Source organism: Dryobates pubescens, chromosome 30 (genome assembly GCF_014839835.1).
Source record: "Dryobates pubescens isolate bDryPub1 chromosome 30, bDryPub1.pri, whole genome shotgun sequence".
NCBI classification, from domain to species: domain Eukaryota; kingdom Metazoa; phylum Chordata; class Aves; order Piciformes; family Picidae; genus Dryobates; species Dryobates pubescens.
In genome coordinates this window covers 4,189,752-4,210,752 of record NC_071641.1, presented here as the reverse complement: position 1 = coordinate 4,210,752, position 21,001 = coordinate 4,189,752, and the positions used below count along the sequence as shown (strand labels likewise).

Here is a 21,001-nt window from a genome sequence, read left to right as displayed (position 1 = left end):
TTGAAATAAAACAGTAATGGGCTTTATTCCCAGATATTTAGTTCTAGAAATCAAATTATTTGGCAAGGAAGGAGTACTCCAGTGTGACTTTTCCAAATAGTTCAGATGGAGCTCTTCCGAAGTTCCTTTGTTACTTTGGATTAGTTCTGTCCTTTAAATGAGAATCTTGTCAACTCTGATTTTGAGCACATAGCCTCTTTTGCTTGTGATTCGTGCAGGGAGTATCAGTTAGACACTATTAAAATGTAATTGTAAGTTCAGAAAAAAGTCTTTTTGCTCACAATGGAGGACTCTGAGATTCGACAGCTTTCGTAATAATATGCCTCTCACATGTAATTTGCCTCTCCCTGCAAGAAGGACATTGAGGTGCTGGAGTATGTCCAATGAAGAGCAACCAAGCTGGTGAAGATTCTTAGAGTGCAAGCTTTACAAGGTGTGGCTGAGGGAACTGGGGCTGTTCAGCCTGGAGAAAAGGCTCAGGGGAGACCTTCTCACTCTCTAAAACTACCAGAATGCAAAATTGAGTGAGGTGGGGTTGGTGTCCTTTTCCAATTAACCAGCAAATAGTACAAGAGAAAGCCTCCTCAAGTTGTGCCAGGGGAAGTTTGGGTTGGATGTTAGGAACAATTTCTTCCCCAAAAGGGCTGTCAAGCTTTGGAACAGGCTGTGGTAGAGTCCCCATCCCTGGAGGGATTTCTGAGCCCTGTAGATATGGTGCTGAGGGACATGGTGTAGTGGTGGACTTGGATATGCTGGGTTAACAATTGGACTCAGTGATCTTAGAAGTCTCTTCCATCCAAAACAATGCTGTGAGTTTATGATTCTAGCCTCTTGTGTTTTGGGGTTTTTTTGGGGGAGTATTTTTGGATTTTTTTGCCTTTTTTGGTGTTTTTTTTTTGGGGGGGGGGGTGGTGGTGCTGGGGGGGGTTGCATGTGTGGTTTTGTTTTTGTTGGGTTTTTTTCCCCCCATGGAGACATTCTACTGGCTAGTGAACAGAGAGAAATGATAGAAAACAAGCTGTGTTATCAGCAAAGGAAAAAACAAGTCTAGTGTTTGTGAAAGCCTCAGTATGGTCAGGAGAAATGATGCTGGATTAAGGTCTGTAAGAATGTGCTATTTCCCACAATACATGCAGTAAATGGAAGTGAGCTCTAACTGCAAGTCGCAGGGTGACATCCTTTGCTTTCCATGATGTAACAGCGCCACAGAAGCGTCTGGGTTCTGGGAAGCGATTCCCAGCAAACAGAGCCAAGCATCTGAGCAGTTAAACTGCGCTTTGATGTGACGTCTGGCTTAATGTGAAAGACATTCTGGGTGTCACAGGGCAGTGAGTAGCACCTATGGTTAGATTTGATCTATTTTGCTTAATGAGGCCTATTAATAATACCTTGGCTTTCTTATTTCGGAAATTGCCCTCCATGCCTAATGAGGTGGAGAACCCAACCAAAAATTAGCCACGCGCTCTTGACGAACTTTTAAATCTCTCGAAGGTGATTACGAATTCCGTGCTTCAAGTGACAAAAGAAAGGAGTGTGAGGTGGAGGAGGGCAAGCGGGACGGAGCCCACAGGGCAGCATTATCTGTAGCTTATCTGCTGGATGTTCCTAATGACAAAAATGACCCACGCTCTCAGCCACAAACCAGAAACCTGCTGGAGAAAGCTCCACCAGCCCCATGGACTCTGCGGGTAAAAATCAATGTGTTGTTTAAGATGGGGATTGAGTTCTGCTTTTGTTTTTAAATAATCTTATTTTTCTCTCTCTCTTTTTACTACTTTCTTTTTCCTTGTCTCTCTCTTCCCTTTCCCCCCCCCTTTTTTTTTTCTTTTTAAATGTATTGTATTTGTTTAATGGGGCTGATAAGAAAGATGAGGACAGTCTGTTTAGCAGGGCCTGTTGTGACAGGCCAAGAGGGGATGAATTTAAATTGAGAGAGATGCGTAGAAGGAAGAATTTTTTTACACAGGGTGGTGAGACACTGACCCAGATTGCCCAGAGAGGTAGTTGAAGCCCCATCCCCAGAACCATTCTAGGTCAGGTCAGACAGAGCTTTGAGCAACCTGTTCTAGTTGCAGATAGAATAGAGTAGAATTAACCAGGTTGGAAAACACTTTTGAGATCGAGTCCAAGCAATCATCCGACGCCATCTAATCAACTAAACCATAGAATACATAGAATAAAGCAGGTTGGAAGAGACCTTCAAGATCATTGTGTCCAACCCATCAACCAATCCAACCCACCTAAACAACTAACCCATGGCAAAACAACTAATCCATGTCCCTGCGCAGTGCAGGGTGGCCAGGCTAGATGATCTTTATAGGTTCCTTCCAACCCAAGCCATTCTAGGAAGTGACTGGGGACAGAAGTTCACATGTCCTTGATTTTCTTCCATTCCAGTGAAGTTTTAGAATCATAAAACATTCCATTTGGAACAGGCCTTAATGATCAAGTCCAGTCCTTACATTTTGGTAGCTTGCATCAGTTACTGAGACTTGCTTGGCCATCTGATTGTAAAAGCTCCCCTTTCCAAGCCCCACCCTGACATTCTCACAGAGGAACTTGGTAAAAGTTTGAGGATTTACAAGTTTCCTAAATACCTTTTTGAAATTACAGCTTGAAAATGCCAGTTTCCCCAAATGTCCACAATATCCAGTACCAGGAGTGGCAGCTGTAGGTGAGGACATGACCTCACGTCGATACCAAGGTCCAGCAGCCAGCACACTTTCCTGCCTTCTGCCCTGGCACGTGTTGTAGGCCAGTCTCTCCTCCTCTCTTCCGTCCCGAGACGTTCCTAAATGTTGAAGCAGCCTTTGACTGGCAAGCATTTTCTTTCTGGATCATCCATGACTAGAGTTGCTTGACAATCTAAATAAACAGGAAAGTTTGTGGACTGTCAGTGACAAGCTGCTTCAGCGATGGGGTGTGAGGAGAAAATAGGCAAAACATCAAGAACTTGGATTTGGATAACTTATAAAAATACACAATTCAAGCTCCTTTGGATAGGTTTTCTGAAAGTTGCTGGGTTGTTGGGGGGGGTTGGTTTACATACATAGAATACATACATACATAGAATAAACCAGGTTGGAAGAGACATTCAAGATCATCGCGTCCAACCCATCAACCAATCCAACTCCGCCCAAGCAACTAACCCACAGCACCAAGTACCCCGTCAAGTCTTCTCCTAAAAACCTCCAGTGATGGTGACTCCACCACCTCCCCAGGCAGCCCATTCCAATGTGCAATCACTCTTTCTGTATAGAACTTTTTTCTAACATCCAGCCTGTATCTCCCCTGGCGCAGCCTGAGACTGTGTCCTCTTGTTCTGGTACTGCTTGCCTGGGAGAAGAGACCAACATCCGTCTGTCTACAACCTCCCTTCAGGTAGTTGTAGAGAGTAATAAGGTCACCCCTGAGTCTCCTCTTCTCCAGGCTAAGCAACCCCAGCTCCCTCAGCCTCTCCTCGTAGGGCTTATGTTCCAAACCCCTCACCAACTTGGCTTGGTTTTGTGGTTTTTGGTTGGTTTTGGGGGGTTTTGGGTTTTTTTTTTTAGAAATTCTCCTTTGTCTGACCTAGAAATTTCACACCAGGGCAAAAGGAAGTAAAGACAGCCATAAAAGCAGCTTGCTAACTTCCACGCAATGAAGCAATCATTTTCACTGATAAGCTGCTGTTGAACGCCCTGAGATGCATATCACGTGGTTGTTTGGAGTTTGTGTTTGTTTGGGTTTTTTTTTTTCCTTTTAATGCTTTTTAAAACAAAGTGATTTCTCTGTTTCATTTAGGAAGCACTAGAAATCTATAACCCTCAGTTCATCTCTCGTTCACAAGAGAGGCTGAAGAGGCTTGAACATATGGTCCAGCTGAGGAAAGCCCAGCAGAGCAATGCTCCTGCAAGCAACCAAGGAGGGCTTCTTGCTCGCAAGCTTTCCTCCGCGTCTTTTTCAAGCAAAAAGAAGCAGTACACCATTCCTCACCCACTCAGTGGTAAGTGGAACTGTGACCAGCAGTGGGTCTGTAGCTAAGGCAATGGAAGGAGTCTTCCCTGGGGACTTCTTGTCATTGTCGTGAGCAGTTGTGTTCTTCAGTATGATGCAAGTTGCTGCTAGGTTTAGAGGTGATGGCAATAATAGAATAATAAATTTGTAGACTGGTTTGGGTTTGAAGGGGTCCTTTAAAAGTCATCTAGTCCAACTTCCTGCAGTCAGCAGAGACATCTGCAACTAACCTGTCCTGAAATTGTACCAGGGATGGAATGTCTACCACCTGTCTGGGCAACCTGGGCCAGCATTGCAGCAGACTTTGATTATTTATTTATTTATTTTTGGTTTTTAATCTATAGTCCAAATCCTCTTTTAGTTTAAAACCATCACCCCTTGTCTTGTCACAACACACCCTCCTGTATTATTCTCATCTTCCTTATAAGCCCCTTTTAAGTACTGAAATATCTCAATAAGGTCCTCCTGAAACCTTGCCTTCTCCAGGCTGAACAACCCTAATTCTCTGTCCTCATAGGAGAGGTGTTCCATCCCTCTGTTAAATAAATGATATTTCATACCTGTCTTGTCTCACAGAAAGCCCAGTTTGGGAAGAAAAGTAAGTAAGAGAAAAGTAAGAGGTAGAGAGACAAATGGGATGTGGGAGTAGGAATCCCAGTCTGGTTTTCTCATCCACTTCAGGTATGGACTTGCCACTTGGCTCATGAAGCCTTCAGCAGCTGAGCTAGCTGTGAAAGAACACTTGTCTGCCCAGCAGCTCTATGCAAGGCTGCTAAATCAATGCATATAAACTCTGTGATTTCCTAATTCAAATTCATTAGGTTGGTTTATTACTCTAGTGGTAAACAGATTCAGTATCTGGTGAGTAAAACGATTCTCTCTCAGAAGCTCCCTACACTCCCTCCCAATAACACCTCTGCAAATATTGTCTCTAGACTCAAGATGTTAAACAAATTACTTTTCATTATTCTTTTCTTGCCCCCCCTTTTTTTTTTTAATTGCCATCTGGATGATACTTAATCAGTTGACTGAAAAAAGGATTCATTGTATTGACAAGCCATCCCTCTTTGCATTTTGGGTTTTAATTAGTGGCATTTTGAAGCACTGTTATTCTACTGCAAAGTAAATCAATTGAAAACTTGAAGCAGCTCAGTGGGTCACCTGGAAGAAGCAGGAAAGCAAATCTTTGATGCCCTCAACACTAGGGGACATAAATATATTTTGATCCCCATGGGATATGATTGGGTGTGGAAAAACTGGGTGCAGTTGTGTCTCAGGGTTCTTGGAATGCTTTTCATTAGAGGCTACAGATGTGCACATCTGTGCTGTTTGTTGTGGTAGGACAGAATCTATCTTATTTGAGCTACATAATGGGGTTTTATAGTAAGACCTGAGTAAGCACAAATAAACAAAGCACGAATTGTAGTTTAAAAGTTGATGAAATTCATTCCCCACTTCAGTTTCCCAAGTTTATGTAGTTGGGTTCAGATCTTTCAGGGCTGTGCTGCCTTGTGATTCAAGAGGTCTGTGCCAGCACCAGCAACCTTCCCTACAGGCGCTGACACAGGCCGGGAGTTAAAGTGGGTAAATATCATAGAATCACAGAATTGTTTTGGTTGGAAAAGACATTTAAGATCACTGAGTCCATATCCATTATCTACCTCTACCTAGTCTGCTGCTGAACCATGTCCCTCAGCATCACATCTCTGCATCTTTCAAAGATTTCCAGGGATTCAACCACCTCCCTGAGCAGCTTGTTCCAGTGTTTGAGAACCCAGTCAGGGAAGGGCTTTCTTCTAATATCCAAACTAAAATTCCTCTGGTACATCCTGAGGCCATTTAATGTCATTCTAACACTCATTACCTGGGAAAGAGACCAGCCCCCACGTTGATCAAACCTCCTGTCAGGTAGTTATAGGGAGTGAGGTCTCCTCTCACCCTCTTTTTTGCCAGACTGAACAACCTGAATTCGTGAGCTTCAATCCTTAATACTTGTTCTCCAAACCTTTCACCAGCTTTGCTGCCCTTCTCTGGACACACTCCAGCACCTCAATGTCCTTCTTGTAGTGAGAGCCTCAAAATTAAATCCAGTACTCCAGGTGTGGCCTTACCAGTGCTGGGTATGGGTGCACAATCACATTTCTGTCTCTGCTGGTCGCAGTGCTCTTTGTCTCCCCCTTCGTTTAATCATCTTTGGAAACACCCCAAACCTATCTGCAAATACTTTGTGAAACAAAACTGAGAGGTTAAACCCAGTCCTCATTAAATTATAATTAAAGATTAATTTTTATGCTTGCTTAATGAGTAATAAAAGCATAATATGGAAATATTCATTAATTTTTCAAGTACAATACTATTTCCCTCTTTTAATGGCTGAGTATTAAAGATGAATTTGACTAAAGAGAATCTTTAGTTGCCATATCTCATCTGCTTTCTTGCAGCACGTGTAATTTTCTGTTTGTGAAATCTCAGTATTTTTATAATGACAGAAGCATCCCATGTCTGCTATTTAGCATAGCTTTAATTAATAATGGACCTCCTAGATGCCTGATAAAGCACAGCCATCTAGGCTGTGGTTCAGGCAGTTGTATAGGAGTGTACTGAGCATATTTAATTTGCTCTGAGTCCTGACAATTGGTGGTTTAGGACTTCTCCTGGTGCATGCTGCTGTGCAGAAGGATTAGTACCATTAATGAGTCCCAGAGCAGAGGATCTTGGTTTCCTACAGATGGTTTCCTAGCTGTAACTCTTCTTGCAGAAGAGACAAGGCTATCCCCCTGGTGCACACCAATGGCACTGGGTGCACGTGTCCTTCTGCTGTCTCTGCTGATGACATCCCTGTCCTACCGTGGGTGCAAGCTTCTCATTCCTTGTGTCAGCTTCCAAATCTGAAAGGAAGAGATCTTTTGTTGTCATCATTACTCTCTATTATCTGAGAAAGCCATTGTAGCAGGTAATATGTGCACTTAAAGCAACAAAGAACTGCATCCCATGTTTTAGAAAACAAAAGGAAAATGAAAGGAAAATGCAGCTGTAGTCCAGGTAGGGATGCAAGCAAATTTTCATTTACTGAGATAGGAAGTCGACATCAAAGTTCCAGTGCTGTGATTTTTGTCATTTCACAGTTTTAGGGCAGAAGGGCTGGAAAGTTGCCAGCAGAAAAGGACTTAGGGATGCTTGTTGACAGCTGTCTGAACATGAGCCAGTGTTGTGCTCAGGTGGCCCAGAAGGCCAGCGGCATCTTGTCTTGGGTCAAGAATAGCATGGCCAACAGGAGAAGGAGAGTAATACTGCCCCCCATACTCAGTGCTGGTGAGGCTGCACCTCAAATTCTGGATTCACTTTAGGCCCCTTCACTACAAGAAAGACTTTGAGGTGCTGGACCATGTCCAGAGAAGGGCAATAAAGCTGGTGAAGGATCAAGAAAACCGGTCTAGTGAGGAGCAGCTGAGGGAACTGGGTTTGTTTAGTCTGTACAAAAGGAGGCTGAGGGGAGACCTCATTGTGTTCTACAACTCCCCGAAAGGAGGTTGGAGTGAGGTGGGTGTTGGTCTCTTCTCCCAAGTAGCAAGGGATCAGACAAGAGGAAATGGCCTTGAGTTGTGCCAGGGGATGGTTAGGCTAGATATTAGAAAATATCCCTTTATGCAAAGGGTGTCTGGGCATTGGAACAGGCTGCCCAGGGAGGTGGTGGTGTTACTGTCCCTGGAAGCATTCAGGAAATGTGTGGACATGGCACTTGGGGACATGGTTTAGTGGCCATGGCAATTTTAGGTTGATAGTTGGTCTCTGTGATCTTGGAGGTCTTTTTGAACTGAAATAATTTGATGGTTCTATAAACCAGTCCAAGGGAGGCTGTGGGCACAAGCAGCAGAGCCACTGCCTGTTCTGTCACTGTGTAGCTCTTCCATGCTTCTGTGTTTATTCTGAACTAGCAGGAGATGCTTTTGAACTTTAGTTAATGTTTTTTAATTATGATTCCCTCTGTGGCTGTACCAGCTTAAAGGGCTAATCCAGCTCATCAGTATTGTGAGTGGTGAGAGGGAGGGTGAGAAATGGTGAGGGAGAAGAGCAGCATCACCTCTCTTGGCTGCAGCCTCTCATTTTTATGGGTGTAATGAGACCATACCCTTCCTGAAGAGAGCTCCCGGACTGCTTATGCACCACACCCATCCACAGATGACACCAAAAGCTGCTGAGCTAAGGAATTATGGCAGGGTTCTTCCCTGATTACATATTTCAGTGCCAGCTTTTCAAGTGGTAGAGAAACTGGGGTTTATGTAGGGTTACAATGTGCCCAGGAAAAGAAAAACATCCTGAGGTGTGTCTGTAGATCCAAACTCAAAGTCCTCCATCTCTGGCTCTACCTGGTTGTGAATCGGTTGTGGTCCAAGAGCAGTTGACTGTGACACGAAGGCCGGGGCCATGGTCTGGTGACTGGATATCAGTGTTATGTTATCACAGCATTTTTTTCCAGGATGTGCTCCAGCTGCCTGGGGTGGACAGACCTGCCCTACATCACCATGTACATTCCTGTGGTCTTCTGGAAGCCTGTGTCTGTTGCAGTCACTTACAAAGGCCAAGACAGATACCAGAGTTCAGCCGTTATTAGAAGTCAAAGGAAGTGGACACCAAACACTTGTGCACAATGCAGGGCTGTTGCTTTGCCACTTCCCCACAGCCATTGGTGTTGTATTTGATACTGGTACTACTGGCTTTCCTGCTAGTCTTAAGAAATCTCTGCCAGGCTTCTTGGTCTCAGGAATCTGACTGTTCTTTCATAGCAACACACATTGAAACAACATTTGAAATGAAGAACCTGGAAGGATAAAATGATGACTTGGAAACTTGCTTAAGTATACAATCCTGTATTGATGGCACCTCTAGGCTTCGGGATGTGACCTTGTGGTTGCTTTTTCAGTCAGATGGTTTCCTCCTTTCTTGTTGTTTCTCTCTCCTGATGTCTTTGAGATTTGTGGAGGTAGAGGTCTTTATGACTCTGAGGTTCATAGGGCTCACAGCCAACATACCCTCATACATTTTCCAATGGTCTTTTTTGTAAGAGCAGGTTGGCTGATGAGTTTAATTTCCACTGACCCCAACCCCGTGACCCCCAAGGATGGATTATAAGCACATTTGTGGTTGAGCAGGAGTAGAATGTCACTGTGCAACCCTTGAGGAGCTTACAGAGCGGGTCATTGCAGCATACTTGGCGCAAGCACTGCCAATAACATCAGTTATCCAATTAGTTTTCCACTCCTAGAGGACATTCCCTGCTTCAGCTCCCCATGTGCACGTCTGTGTCTGCATAGGAAGGTGTAACAGGAGGAGGACAAGTGGGACAACCTGCTTTTATGGGGGCATAAATGAGGGTTAACTGCAGCCCAAGATGTTGACAAGTTTCCTGCTGTGTTATCTCTCTGAAACAAGCTTGTTACAGGGGCTTCAGTCTGCACTTGCAGCTTTTATTTCAGTAAAACAATTTTCATCAAGAAAAAAAGAGCAAAAGCCTTGAGAGATTTTTTTCCCCACCTGAGATTGTTCTATCAGACTAAAGTGTCTTTATTGATAAGCCTGGAGAAGAGAAGGATCCGGGGAGATTGTCTTGCACCTTTTCAGTACTTGGAGGCCTATAAAAAGATGGGGGCAGATTTCTTAGCAGGGTATGTTGTGACGGGACAAAGGGCAATGGTTTTCAACTAAAAGAGGTGTTTTAAACTAGAGATAAGGAAGGGATTTTTCACATGGTGGTGAAGCGCTGTCACAGAATGCCCCAAGAGGTGGAAGATGCCTCATTCCTGGAAACATATCAGGTCAGGTTATCTGGGGCTCTGAGCAACCAGATCTAGTTGTGGATGTCCCTGCTGACCGCAGTGGGACTGGACAAGATGACTTTTAAAGGTCCCTTCCAACCCAAGTCATTCTATTCTAATATCGAGTTGTTAGCTAGCAGAGCTTTCCAATGTTTTGACAGTACTGTTACAACTTCAGCTTCTTGTTGGAGAAAAAACTTAATTGCTCTTCCACATCACTTCTATGTTAATACCAATATCTTTGCAGTTTCTGTTTACCTCTTCATCCTCAAAACAAAACCAAACCCAAGTTTTTTTACCAACTCACAAACAGGATTTTACAAAACGCTGGAAGTAATCTTAGAGAAACGAAAATGTTTACCCCGCAGAAGATTTGAGCATCACAAGAACACTTCGAAGGCAGAGGACCTGCAGCCCTCATGCCAGCCTTTGTTCTGTGTCATGTGTGCTGCTCCACTTTGAGAGCACTAATTAGTCCAAGATAGACTACTCTGCTGTTGACTGTGTCGAACAAATTAGAGATCCCACTGTGACGAACTGAATAGAAACAATGTTCAAATAACTGGGTTTAAATCTCGAAAACCATAATGTAATTACTTCAGTGACAGGACTACCAGCTGTTTATAGGCCTTTAAATCTGCATAATGAACAGCCTTGTGATCTTCGTGTACACAGGCACTTCCAGGGCTTTCAAAAGATTTCTCAGGCACATATGGTTTTTTCATAGCTTCCATTTTTTCCTCTTTTGAGGGGGTGATGGTTGATCGGAAAAGGCAATGTAAGTTGAGCGTTGCCATTCCGCCCCTACCCTGGTGCCTGCTGCGCTTCCCTGGACATGAATCCAAATCCTGTATCTTTAGTAGTATTTCAGAAACTAGTTCATACCTTGTGGTTCTAAACCTTCCCAAAGAGCTTTCCTGAAACTGCAAAAGCCTGGAGGGTGAGGGAGTGTGTGTGTGTGTGTTTCTGTTTTCAAGGGGTTTGTTTCTCAAATCTATGTGCCAGGGAGGTTTTCATTTGAACTGTAGAAAGAGAAGATAGAAATCAGAGAATTTGCAGTAGATGTGCAGCCATCAGATCCTGTAGCCATTAACGTGCATCCATGTGGTCTTCTCATCAACCATCAATGGCATTTGATGTTTGTAGCCACCAGCCTGTCTCGATTGTGTGTGGCTCGAGTTGTGCCGTTTTGTGTGCTCCTTCTTCCTGTCAAAACCCAGAGCAAGCAGTACTGCCACTGCTCCTGCTGGCACATGGCCTCTTGGTTAAGGCTGACAGCTCTGAATAAAGACTAAGATGCAGGCAGGTAATTGAATTAGGAAAGGAATGACCTATCTTTATGATATTATTAGCCATCACACTGATCAGAGCAGTGCCTGAGTCAGATAAACATTGCAACACCTGCTGGTTGCTGGCAGAGTGTGACACAACCCCTCAGGAGCCTGGTGCTTGGACAGGGGAGAAAGTGATGCAGTGAATGGGGTGACCAGCATGTCCCTTCCGTGCCCTCATCCTTGCAGAGAGAGAGAGGCGATAGGCAGCCTCTGCGCAAGGCAGGTGGCACTAACTGGCAAATCCTCAGATACGAATTGTTTTCTGTGGGGATGATGACAGTGTTGAAACAATGTGCCTTACAATGGGTGACTCAAGAAGCTCAGTCAGTGTGCTTGGGGGGTAATTTCTTTGGAGCCTTGAGCTAAGACAAATAAAAAATTGAATTTTGGTGAAGGATGTTTTAACCCAGGAGTAAAAGGTCTGATTTCACCAATGATTAGAAACTGGGGAAATTAGTATTAAAAAGCTTGTGCAGGTTTTATTAAAGAATAATTTAATCTTCTGGTGAATTTACTGAGATCTGTCATACTTACTTAATATTTTTTTTTCTAAATATCATGCTTTTCATGATTTAATCAAAAATTATTTAGAAAGACCATGTGAGATGCTAATTAACCTTTTGTTTGTTTGTTTTTGGATGAGATCCAGAAATATCCAAGTATCATTTGAACAAAGGGGATTGAGATGTCCTGCATCATGCTTTAACTTAGTCTAGTATGAACATGTTTTCATGAACATGTAAACTTAGCAGCTTTTTTTAGAGATGCTTGTGATTAAGATTGAGTCCCAGAATCATTTTAGTTGGAAGAAATCTTCAAGATCATCAAGTCTGACTGGTATCCCAACACTGCCAGGTCACCTCTAGACCATGTGTCTCAGCACCATATCTACATGTCTTAAATCCTTTTAGGGATTGTGACTCCACCACTTCCTTGGGGTGGTGAAATAGTGAAATGTTCAGGAGGATCAGAATAGAATAGACCAGGTTGGAAGAGACCTTCGAGATCGTGTCCAACCCATCATCCAACACCACCCAATCAACTAAACCATGCAATCAAGCATCCTGTCAAGCCTCACCCTGAACACCCCCAGCGACAGCGACCCCACCACCTCCTCGGGCAGCCCATTCCAATGGGCAATTACTCTCTCTGTGTAAAACTTCCTCCTAACCTCCAGCCTAAACCTCTCCTGGTGCAGCCTGAGGAAATCTCAGTAGCCACAGTGTAGAACAGATCTGAACAACCTGAACATCCATGAAGCACCTTCCTGTGGATACTCCTGGGAGAAGGACTACTTTTGAGCTTTAGCATTTTTCTTAGACGAGAATAAAGCCCAGGCAATTTTACCATCAAACCTTTCACCAAAAGGTCGTTGCATTTTTATTTGTTTTAATAAATAACACCAGAACCTTGTCTGTTGACTGCAGATGGAGTAATTCACTGCATGAAGTCATTGGCATACAATGTGCAAATGTTTGGGCAGCACCCTTGGGTGTAGGCAGGAGTTTATACTCTCTGGATAAACTTCCAGTGGGGTGCTATGGGCAAGCTAAGCCATCTTGATATTTATCTTGGTTTCAGGACTAATTTTTGAGGGGACTGTTGCTTTATATTTTAGGACTTCTGGGCAAGTGGGCTTTTGCTGAATTGGTTTGGGGTTTTTTTTCAGTTCAGGAAAAAAAATCAGCTTAATTGGAGAGCTGCCACTGTTAGTGCTGTGTTGTTCAGGCACTGGCAGCACATCCTCAAAGGCACATTTTAGCTCCTAACAAACTAGGAGAATTTGCATTCAGATTAGTAGAAAATATATGCTGGACAGTGTAGGGGAAGGCTTGTTTTCAGATAGCTTTGGAACAGCTATGTTTTGCCCTTGAGTTAGGAATGCACACCTTATCTGGAACACAAGCCCTGTGAGGAGAGACTGAGGGAGCTGGGGTTGCTTAGCCTGGAGAAGAGGAGACTCAGGGGTGACCTTATTGCTCTCTACAACTACCTGAAGGGGGGTTGTAGTCAGGCAGAGGTTAGTCTCTTCTCCCAGGCAACCAGTACCAGAACAAGAGGACACAGTCTCAGGCTGTGCCAGGGGAGGTTTAGGCTGGAGGTTAGGAGGAAGTTTTACACAGAGAGAGTGATTGCCCATTGGAATGGGCTGCCCAAGGAAGTGGTGGGGTCGCCGTCGCTGGGGGTGTTCAGGGTGAGGCTTGACAGGATGCTTGGTTGCATGGTTTAGTTGATTGGGTGGTGTTGGATGATGGGTTGGACATGATGATCTTGAAGGTCTCTTCCAACCTGGTTTATTCTATTCTATTCTAACTGAGAGAAAGAAAGAGGGAAATGTAGGGGAAGGTTTGCCCTTGCTTGAGTTAGAGAAGGCCATGTTTTATCTTTGACTTAGAAAAGAGCATAAGCATCTTGTAACTGAGGAGAAAGGCTTGGCAGAGTTTGGTCAGATGTGTTGGAATATTATTTTGTTGTTTTAACCTATTATATGCCTTAATCACATGCACACCAGGAGAAAGTAACCAATTAAGATGTGACACACATGCTTTCTAAAAGAGTGTGTAACTTTGCTGTGTAATGTAATAAACATCTTCGCCTGGTAGCATCTTGGCCTGGAAGCTGTGCTTGTAGTGCCTTCAGGGTGATCGAACACCAAAACCATATTACTACAGGGCAGAGTTTAGCCTTTGTTAAGTTTTGCCGCTCTTTAAAATGCTTTTGTGGTAAATAATAAGTCAGGGGACGGTTCCAACACAATCATTTTATCTGGTCCCTGTTTAAATGTTTACTAACTTCCTGTGCAGGAAAGTTTTTCATCCTGTCTGAGTTGCAGTTTAACATTAGTTAAAATATGTTACAGTGATGATCCATTTACCTTCATTTACAACTCGCTGAAGTGCCTTCTTTCTCCCACTATGGACATGCCAGACAGCAGTTGCACCCAGTGCTGATATAAATACCAGAGGCTCAGTCGTTTCACAAGGTCTGAATAAAACATCAGTGAAGTGTTTCATACCTACCTGTCTATACCTTTTTTTTCCTTTAACTGCAGTGCATCACTGGAAATGCTGAATGCCTGCTCTGAAATCTCTTCTATCCTTCAAAATAGTTTTCTCCAAAAGTAATACAATGCTATGAAATTTGGTAAGGAATGTTGATGAAATGCAATTTACAAGACTATCAACTTGTGGAATTATCCAGTTTATGCCCTACTTTGATCTTCCCTTGGTAGGAAAGAATGTTAATTCAGGTCTTCATGATATGTTTGGCAGGTTATTACAGCTCTGTGTGTCTGCTGCGCTTCAGCTTTGAAATATGCTTTCTTCTCTGTATGGAATATTAACAAATGTTTAAATGCACATATGATTTTTATTTTCTCATTTAATACCACCTTTTATTTATTTTCCCATTTTTAAAAGTCTAATATTAAAATCCACCAAGGATTAGCTTTATTTCTACCTCATGCTTGCATGTGATTTTCTTTTTTGTCGTCTTGTACATAGCAACCTGAGAGTGAGGCAAAATATACTACATGAGTCATGCAATCATAGAGTGATTTAGTTTGGAAAGTACCTTGAAAGGTCATCTAGTCCATCCTCCCCTGCAGTGAGCAGGGACACCTGCATCTAGTTCAGGTTGCTCAGAGCCCCAAACAACCTGACCTGGAAGAGTTCCAGGGATGGAGCATCAAACTCTCTCTCTGGCCAACCCACGCCAGTGTCTCACTACTGCCAGTGTGAAAACTTCTCTTATCTACATCTTCCTCTTTTAGTTTAAAACCATCACCCCATGCCCTGTTGCAGCAGGCCCTTCCAAAAATATTTACCCCATCCTTTTTGTAATCCTCCAGCTATTGAAAGGCTACAAGAAGATCCCCCCAGAGTCTTTTCTTTTCCAGCCGAACACCCCACATGTCTCATCCTGTCCTCATAGCGGAGGGCTTCTATTCTCAGATTTTTTCTGGGGCTTCCTTTAGGCCTGCTCCAGCAGGTTTGGATCCTTATCCCTGAGTATGTACTTCCAAGTGTTAATCTTATTAGCACTCCACACAAAGTAGTTTTATAACCAAGGTAGATTCTCTTTTTTTCTTTTTTTTCTTTTTCTTTTCTTTTTTTTCCCTTGGAGGATTTTCCCCAGGGTCTCTTTTTAATTCTTCTTTTCAAAGTCTCCAGCACAGGCACACACATAGTTCCAGGCTGCTTGGTGTGGGCAGTGATGGGTCTGATGCCCTTCAAGACTTCATCAGGAGAGGATTACTCTAGAGGAAGCCACACAGCTCTTGGCCTCTGCAGTCCTTCCCAGCCCTTGAACACAGAGCCCAGCCCATCTCAGCAACTCAAACTAAAAATGCAGATTAGATTCTCAGGCTGTTTGCAAGACAGGTCACAGGCCTGCAGATCCTTGGCTGGGTTTTTCATCCCTCCCATGTTCTGGTGGTTATGCGCAGAGGTCTGGAAATGTTAATGTGTCATTAACAGCTTTTATTTAGGAAAAAAGGAAGTGAACCCTAAAATAATTAGTTTTGTTCCACAGATCTGATGTCTGAGAACTTCTGGAATAAAAGTTTATGAATTTGAGCAGATGTCACTCATGGTGCACAGGAAATCATGTAAAAGTTGGTCTCTGCTAGCCAGTCATTCTCTCTGATGGTATTGCATCTCATGTGAGGTCCAGCTTGACTTTCTGTGTGAGGGCTTAGTGCAGGTTTCTGCAGTGTTATTTGTAGCACCCTCAACTACTCTTCTGTGCCCAAGGACAGAGGAATGTGCAAGGTATTGGTTGTGAGACCATACTCATAGTACTGAGGATCATATTGACACACAGACAAAATTGCTATGCAACTTGAAATCCTCCTTTCTCCCCCCAACCCTACCTCTCCCAATAATTTTTTTTGGTGCCACAGAGAATGCTAAGTGATGGGTTTATACAATTTCAGTCTGATCCCATGCTGCTCTTTGAGTTAGAGGGCGTGCCTTGTGGGAAGAAATCTACAGCTCTGAGCTATCAGAATGAGTTGTGCAACGTCAAGCTGCAAGAGACAACTATATGGCTGCTCTGAAGTGTGCGGGCATCCACACTGCTCCCAGAAAATCAATGACCTTGGACCCTAATTTTTTGCCAGGACCATTTGGTCACAATCTGCCCCCTTCAGTTTCATGCTTATTTGGACAGCAATAGCATCCAAGTGTTTATTCCTCTTAAGCTAATTAACATGTAAATGAACATAAACCCACTAATAAATAAAAGTCAAATTAAGCTTTCCTAGCAAACTGGGCATGATGCTGGTGTGCACTGAAGATTTAATATGCATGATTAAGTGTAGACAGTTGTTGAGTGGAGAAAAGTTAGTCCTTGGGCAGAAGAGGATTTGCAGTCTCCTCTCCTTTTACAGTTTGTTTTGAAAACTGTACCAGTCTAGAGGAGGAAAGGCTGTAAGGCTCCTTTCTTGTTTCTACATCAAGATAAAACAGTGATCGTCCGGAACACGCAGCATTTCCGTGAGAAATGCAGTTGACTTGAGTGAGTCTTTGCCCCTGGGTATAGCCCCGCAAGCTGCTCGGGGCTGTTTGGTTCTGAAGACATCACCCATAAATATCCTCAAAACATTTGGTGTCTTAAACAGCAGGGAAGCAAATCTAGTGCTGAAAGAGTTTTATTTTGGGCAATGGTCACTGGGTCTGTTCAGGGCCAGAGTTTGCCCTAGGCAGTTCTGGAACAAATTATTCTCTGTATTTACTTCTCTGCCTTGATTATTGTGTTTTGTCTCTTCAGTAGGGTGGCAGAAAGAGGCTGATGTGGTACCTGCTGGGACATATATTATGTCTTCTAAACTTCCTTGGAAAATGAAAGGGTTTATAAGTTTGTGCATAGATTTGTCTTATGCGTGTGTTTTGTGACTGGCAAATACCTTTGATGTTCAGGTAACTGCACAGGGCATCGTACTGATGTCCTCGGTGCTCCAGGGAAACTGCCTGGACCTGTGTGGGCATAGGCAGTGCTCTGGTTCTCCTTGTGTTCAGAGACCTCCATTTCATATGCCTGAACTGAGAAGCTCAAGTTAAAATTGTCAGTGTCACCTGTATGCATTAGGGGTAGTAGCTTGTGCACTCCAGGGATGTTCCTTCCCCATCTCTGGATGTGTCCTGTTGTCGAGAGGGATGACCCTGCATCCTGTCTCCCCTCTTTTTCTTTCATTGTCTTGGTGTAAATCTAAATAACAACTGTGCAGGCAGCAGTCCTCTACTCCATCGTTTTCCTGATAAACTTGGTTAGACAGTCTTACAGAACCTCAGAGAATCCCAGCGTGGTGGGGGTTGAAAAGGACTTCTGCTAAAGCAGGGTCACCCAGAGCAGGTTGCTCAGGATCACATCCAGGTGGGTTTGGAATCTCTCCAGAGATTCCAGCCTCTATGGGCAGCCTGATCCAGTGCTCTGAGATCCTCACAACAAAGATGTTTTTCCTCATGTTGCCCCTTGACCGATCTCCTTTATCAAGAATCAGTTCTATTTACATAATTTCTAACTTCCCACCTTGTACAAACATCTTTACCCATTTGGAAATCAATTTTGGAAGGAAGGTACTAAAATTGCCCATTTCTGAGACTCGGGGACTGCTAAGATCAGCAATTATTTTCCTGTATCCAGGGAAAAGCTGATTGGAATTATCATAGAGATCTTCATATTTGATCAGGAAAGGGTAATTTAATTTTCTTCCTCCTCCTTACATCATGCATTATTCACAGCCCTGCAAAACAAGTGTAAATTGAATCCAAAATGATCATACCAGGCCAGGTTCCCAACATATACCAGCTGAGGATGTGGCCATTGTGCGAGTGTGTAATTGCCTACACAAGAATCTGGGGAAAATAAATCACTTAGGATCACAGAATGGTTTCAGTTGGAAGAGAACCTAGTCAACCTCACTGCAGTCATCAGGGAGATCTTCAACCAGAACCCCAAACAACCTGACCTGAAATGGCTCCAGGGATGAGGCATCTGCCATCTCTCTGTGCAATGTCACTTGATAAAGCTGAAATCTTTGCTGGTTCTTGACCTGAGTTAAAGGGTGTACACAGCTGCATGTGGCAATGACCAAACTGATATGCAATTAACTCTGCAAGGATGGTGGTTGCTGTGGGTCTTATCAATTATTTTTCTGTTGGACAGCTTCTGGGACTAATTCAGCTCCAGGCTTTCCATTGACCTCTGGAGATTTGGATCTGGTCTTACGCCATCAGAAACTTACAGAATTATAGACTGGTTTGGGTTGAAAAGGACCTTTAAAGGTCATCTCTTTCAATGCCCCAATCTTTCTTATAAACCCCCTTTAAGTACTGTGAAAGGCCATAAGAAAGTCTCTCTGGTGCCTTCTCATCTTCAGGCTGAACAGTCCTTACTCTCACAGCAGAAGGCTTCCAGCCCTCTGACCATTTTACTGGCCTCTGGACTCACTCCAATAGGTCCATGTATCACCTGTGCTGAGGACTCCAGAGCTGGACCCAGCACTGTAGTTGGCATCTCTCCGTCAAGGAACAGAGGGATGCAATCATCTTCCTTGGGCTACTGGCTGCACTGCTTGTTATCAGGACCTGAATCAGAAATGGGATATGATGATTACATGAACATGACATTTCAGTAAATGTAGACTCCTCTAACATTAACTTTGTTTCCCCTCTGCTAGATAACCTCTTCAAACCAAAGGAAAGATTCATTCCAGAGAAGGAGATGCATATGAGATCAAAAAGGTATCAATCACTTCTGCTTAAAGCGTGCTGTAAATTGCTTCATCTCATTCCTTCCTGTGCTGGAGTCTTGACCATTGTGCTTGCCTGGCTTTTGTGTTGTGCTCAAGTTTTTTTTCCACTGTATCTGTGTGAGACATCTGCCCTTTGGGCACTCGAAGCATGGGATACCCATGGCACGAACACTAAGTCCCTGGCAGGTACCTTACCGTTGGACATTCAAAAACAGAAGTAGCCACTTTGTTGTTTTTTTTTCACCCTGATTATGGGATACAGTGTGGGAATCATTGCAAGCTGTTAGGAATGTAGTGTCTGATCTTAAATTACAGTGTACTTCATGTCATTGTTTACAGCGAGGAAAGCTCCGTGTGGTTACCATGCAGATTTTATTCCATTTTTAGGAGTTCTCAAGATGTGTCCCATTTCTCTTCTCCAAAATACAGTCTCCAGCCAACACAGGCTGCTTCAAGACCTCAATATTGCACAGTGTTATGAGGGAAAATCAGAACTTATCAGGCTTTGTATGCATGCAAAGAGCAGGACTGCTGCACAGGACAGACCAACTTTCTTTTCATATTGTTAGAAATTTTATCACTGCTTTTGGTGGAAAAAGATCAGACCAAGTCAGCTTTTTGAGGGCAACTTGCTTTTTGTGCACTCATTGGTGAAAAGGAGTTCCTAATGACAATGAAAAAATATTAACAGTCTACAGATGTTTAATGATAGTTGTAACTTAGAAAAATACCTGAAAATAATTGCTTGGTAATAGTTTTGTGACATAAATACGAAGTGGTGTGCTGGCCAGATCCTGGTTTGAATTATGTTGCTGTAAACTGAAACCAATTCCACTGAGCTCATTGGAAGCTGCTCTAGAATTCTGCTGTTGCATTGAGATAACCTGATCCCATCTCTCTCTTTACTTTTTAGTCCAAATTTAGGAGTGTTTTTCAACAAGGCAAGATTTTTATAACAACATCATTGTTAATACTTTCTAATTCCCATGTCATAAACCTAATTTGACTGCTTAGAGATGCACATTAATGCCAAACACTACATTGAAGGCAAATGTTTCCTACAGGAAAACCAAATTACTTGTGAGTCCTGGGGATGATGGCTTGTGAAGTTAACTTTCTAAATTAATTCCAGGATTTATGACAATTTACCTGAAGTAAAGAAGAAGCAAGAAGAAAAACAGAAGAGGATCATCATCCAAAGCAACAGGCTGCGTGCTGAGATGTTTAAAAAGGTAAGGATGTACCTTGAATGTCAAGCGTGGTGGTGTGATCCTTGGTTACCTGTGAACGGGGTCCTGCCTGGAGAGCCTGTGCTGACTGTGGTCAAAGCCTGAGAGCAAAGGATGGGGTTTGAATCTTGTCCTTGGGGACAGGCACTTCTTTAAACTTGAATTAACAGTTGAACCTTGTACTGCCATCAGCATTCTAGACCTTTCTGTTGTATAAGTGAGTAATTAGTTGTGGAAGAAAGCTGCATTAGCATGGTTAATCCAGGTGCAGAGCTGAGGCAGTGCCAGCTAATCCTGCTCCGACTCACATACAATTTAAGTGCTCTATTTCTCTGTCTAATTTCAACACTTCCTGTCCAAGACAGGAAAGCTTTCAGTGCTTTTTTGTTTAGAGCAGTGTATCCAGTAGATGTGAACTCTGAGCATGCCAATACTACCTCACCTACTGTATCACTGAAGACTTCTGCACTTACATGCACCTCACATCTTTCAAAGGTTTCTTAAGGCTGTTTATTCCATTGTTTTTTTTCCCTAGCAATTACTGGACCAGCTCCTGCAAAGAAACACAGAGTGACGAAGGATTCTCTTGCCCATCATCCTAATGGGATCTTGAATGCTGTTGACTGCTAGATAAACCATAAAATTTGCTGTTAATCTCACTTACCTGGAGGTATTTTTCTTACCTTTGGCTCTTTATATAAAGAAAGATCATTTATATTTCAACTGACATTTGAAGGCAACTTTTAAGTAAGTCAAAGACAGTCTAAAAGGGAAAGCAACTCTTCTAGAGCATCACCTTTTGGGCAGTTTAACCAAAGGAAATAATTTGGAGATTTTTTTTTTCCTCTTTTAATGTCAATGGTGAACTACAAT

General features: G+C 43.1%; 1 protein-coding gene across 1 annotated transcript in view; it reads left to right on the top strand.

The window, feature by feature from the left end:
• The window catches only part of C30H10orf90 (chromosome 30 C10orf90 homolog), a 76,338-nt gene extending 55,636 nt beyond the window's left edge, over positions 1 to 20,702 (top strand). The window contains exons 5-9 of the mRNA XM_054174609.1: positions 1,492 to 1,688; positions 3,784 to 3,985; positions 18,825 to 18,888; positions 20,032 to 20,131; positions 20,664 to 20,702. Coding sequence (XP_054030584.1) covers positions 1,492 to 1,688; positions 3,784 to 3,985; positions 18,825 to 18,888; positions 20,032 to 20,131; positions 20,664 to 20,702 — 602 coding nt within the window. The remainder of the gene's footprint in view (positions 1 to 1,491; positions 1,689 to 3,783; positions 3,986 to 18,824; positions 18,889 to 20,031; positions 20,132 to 20,663) is intronic.
• The last annotated feature ends 299 nt before the right edge of the window (positions 20,703 to 21,001 follow it).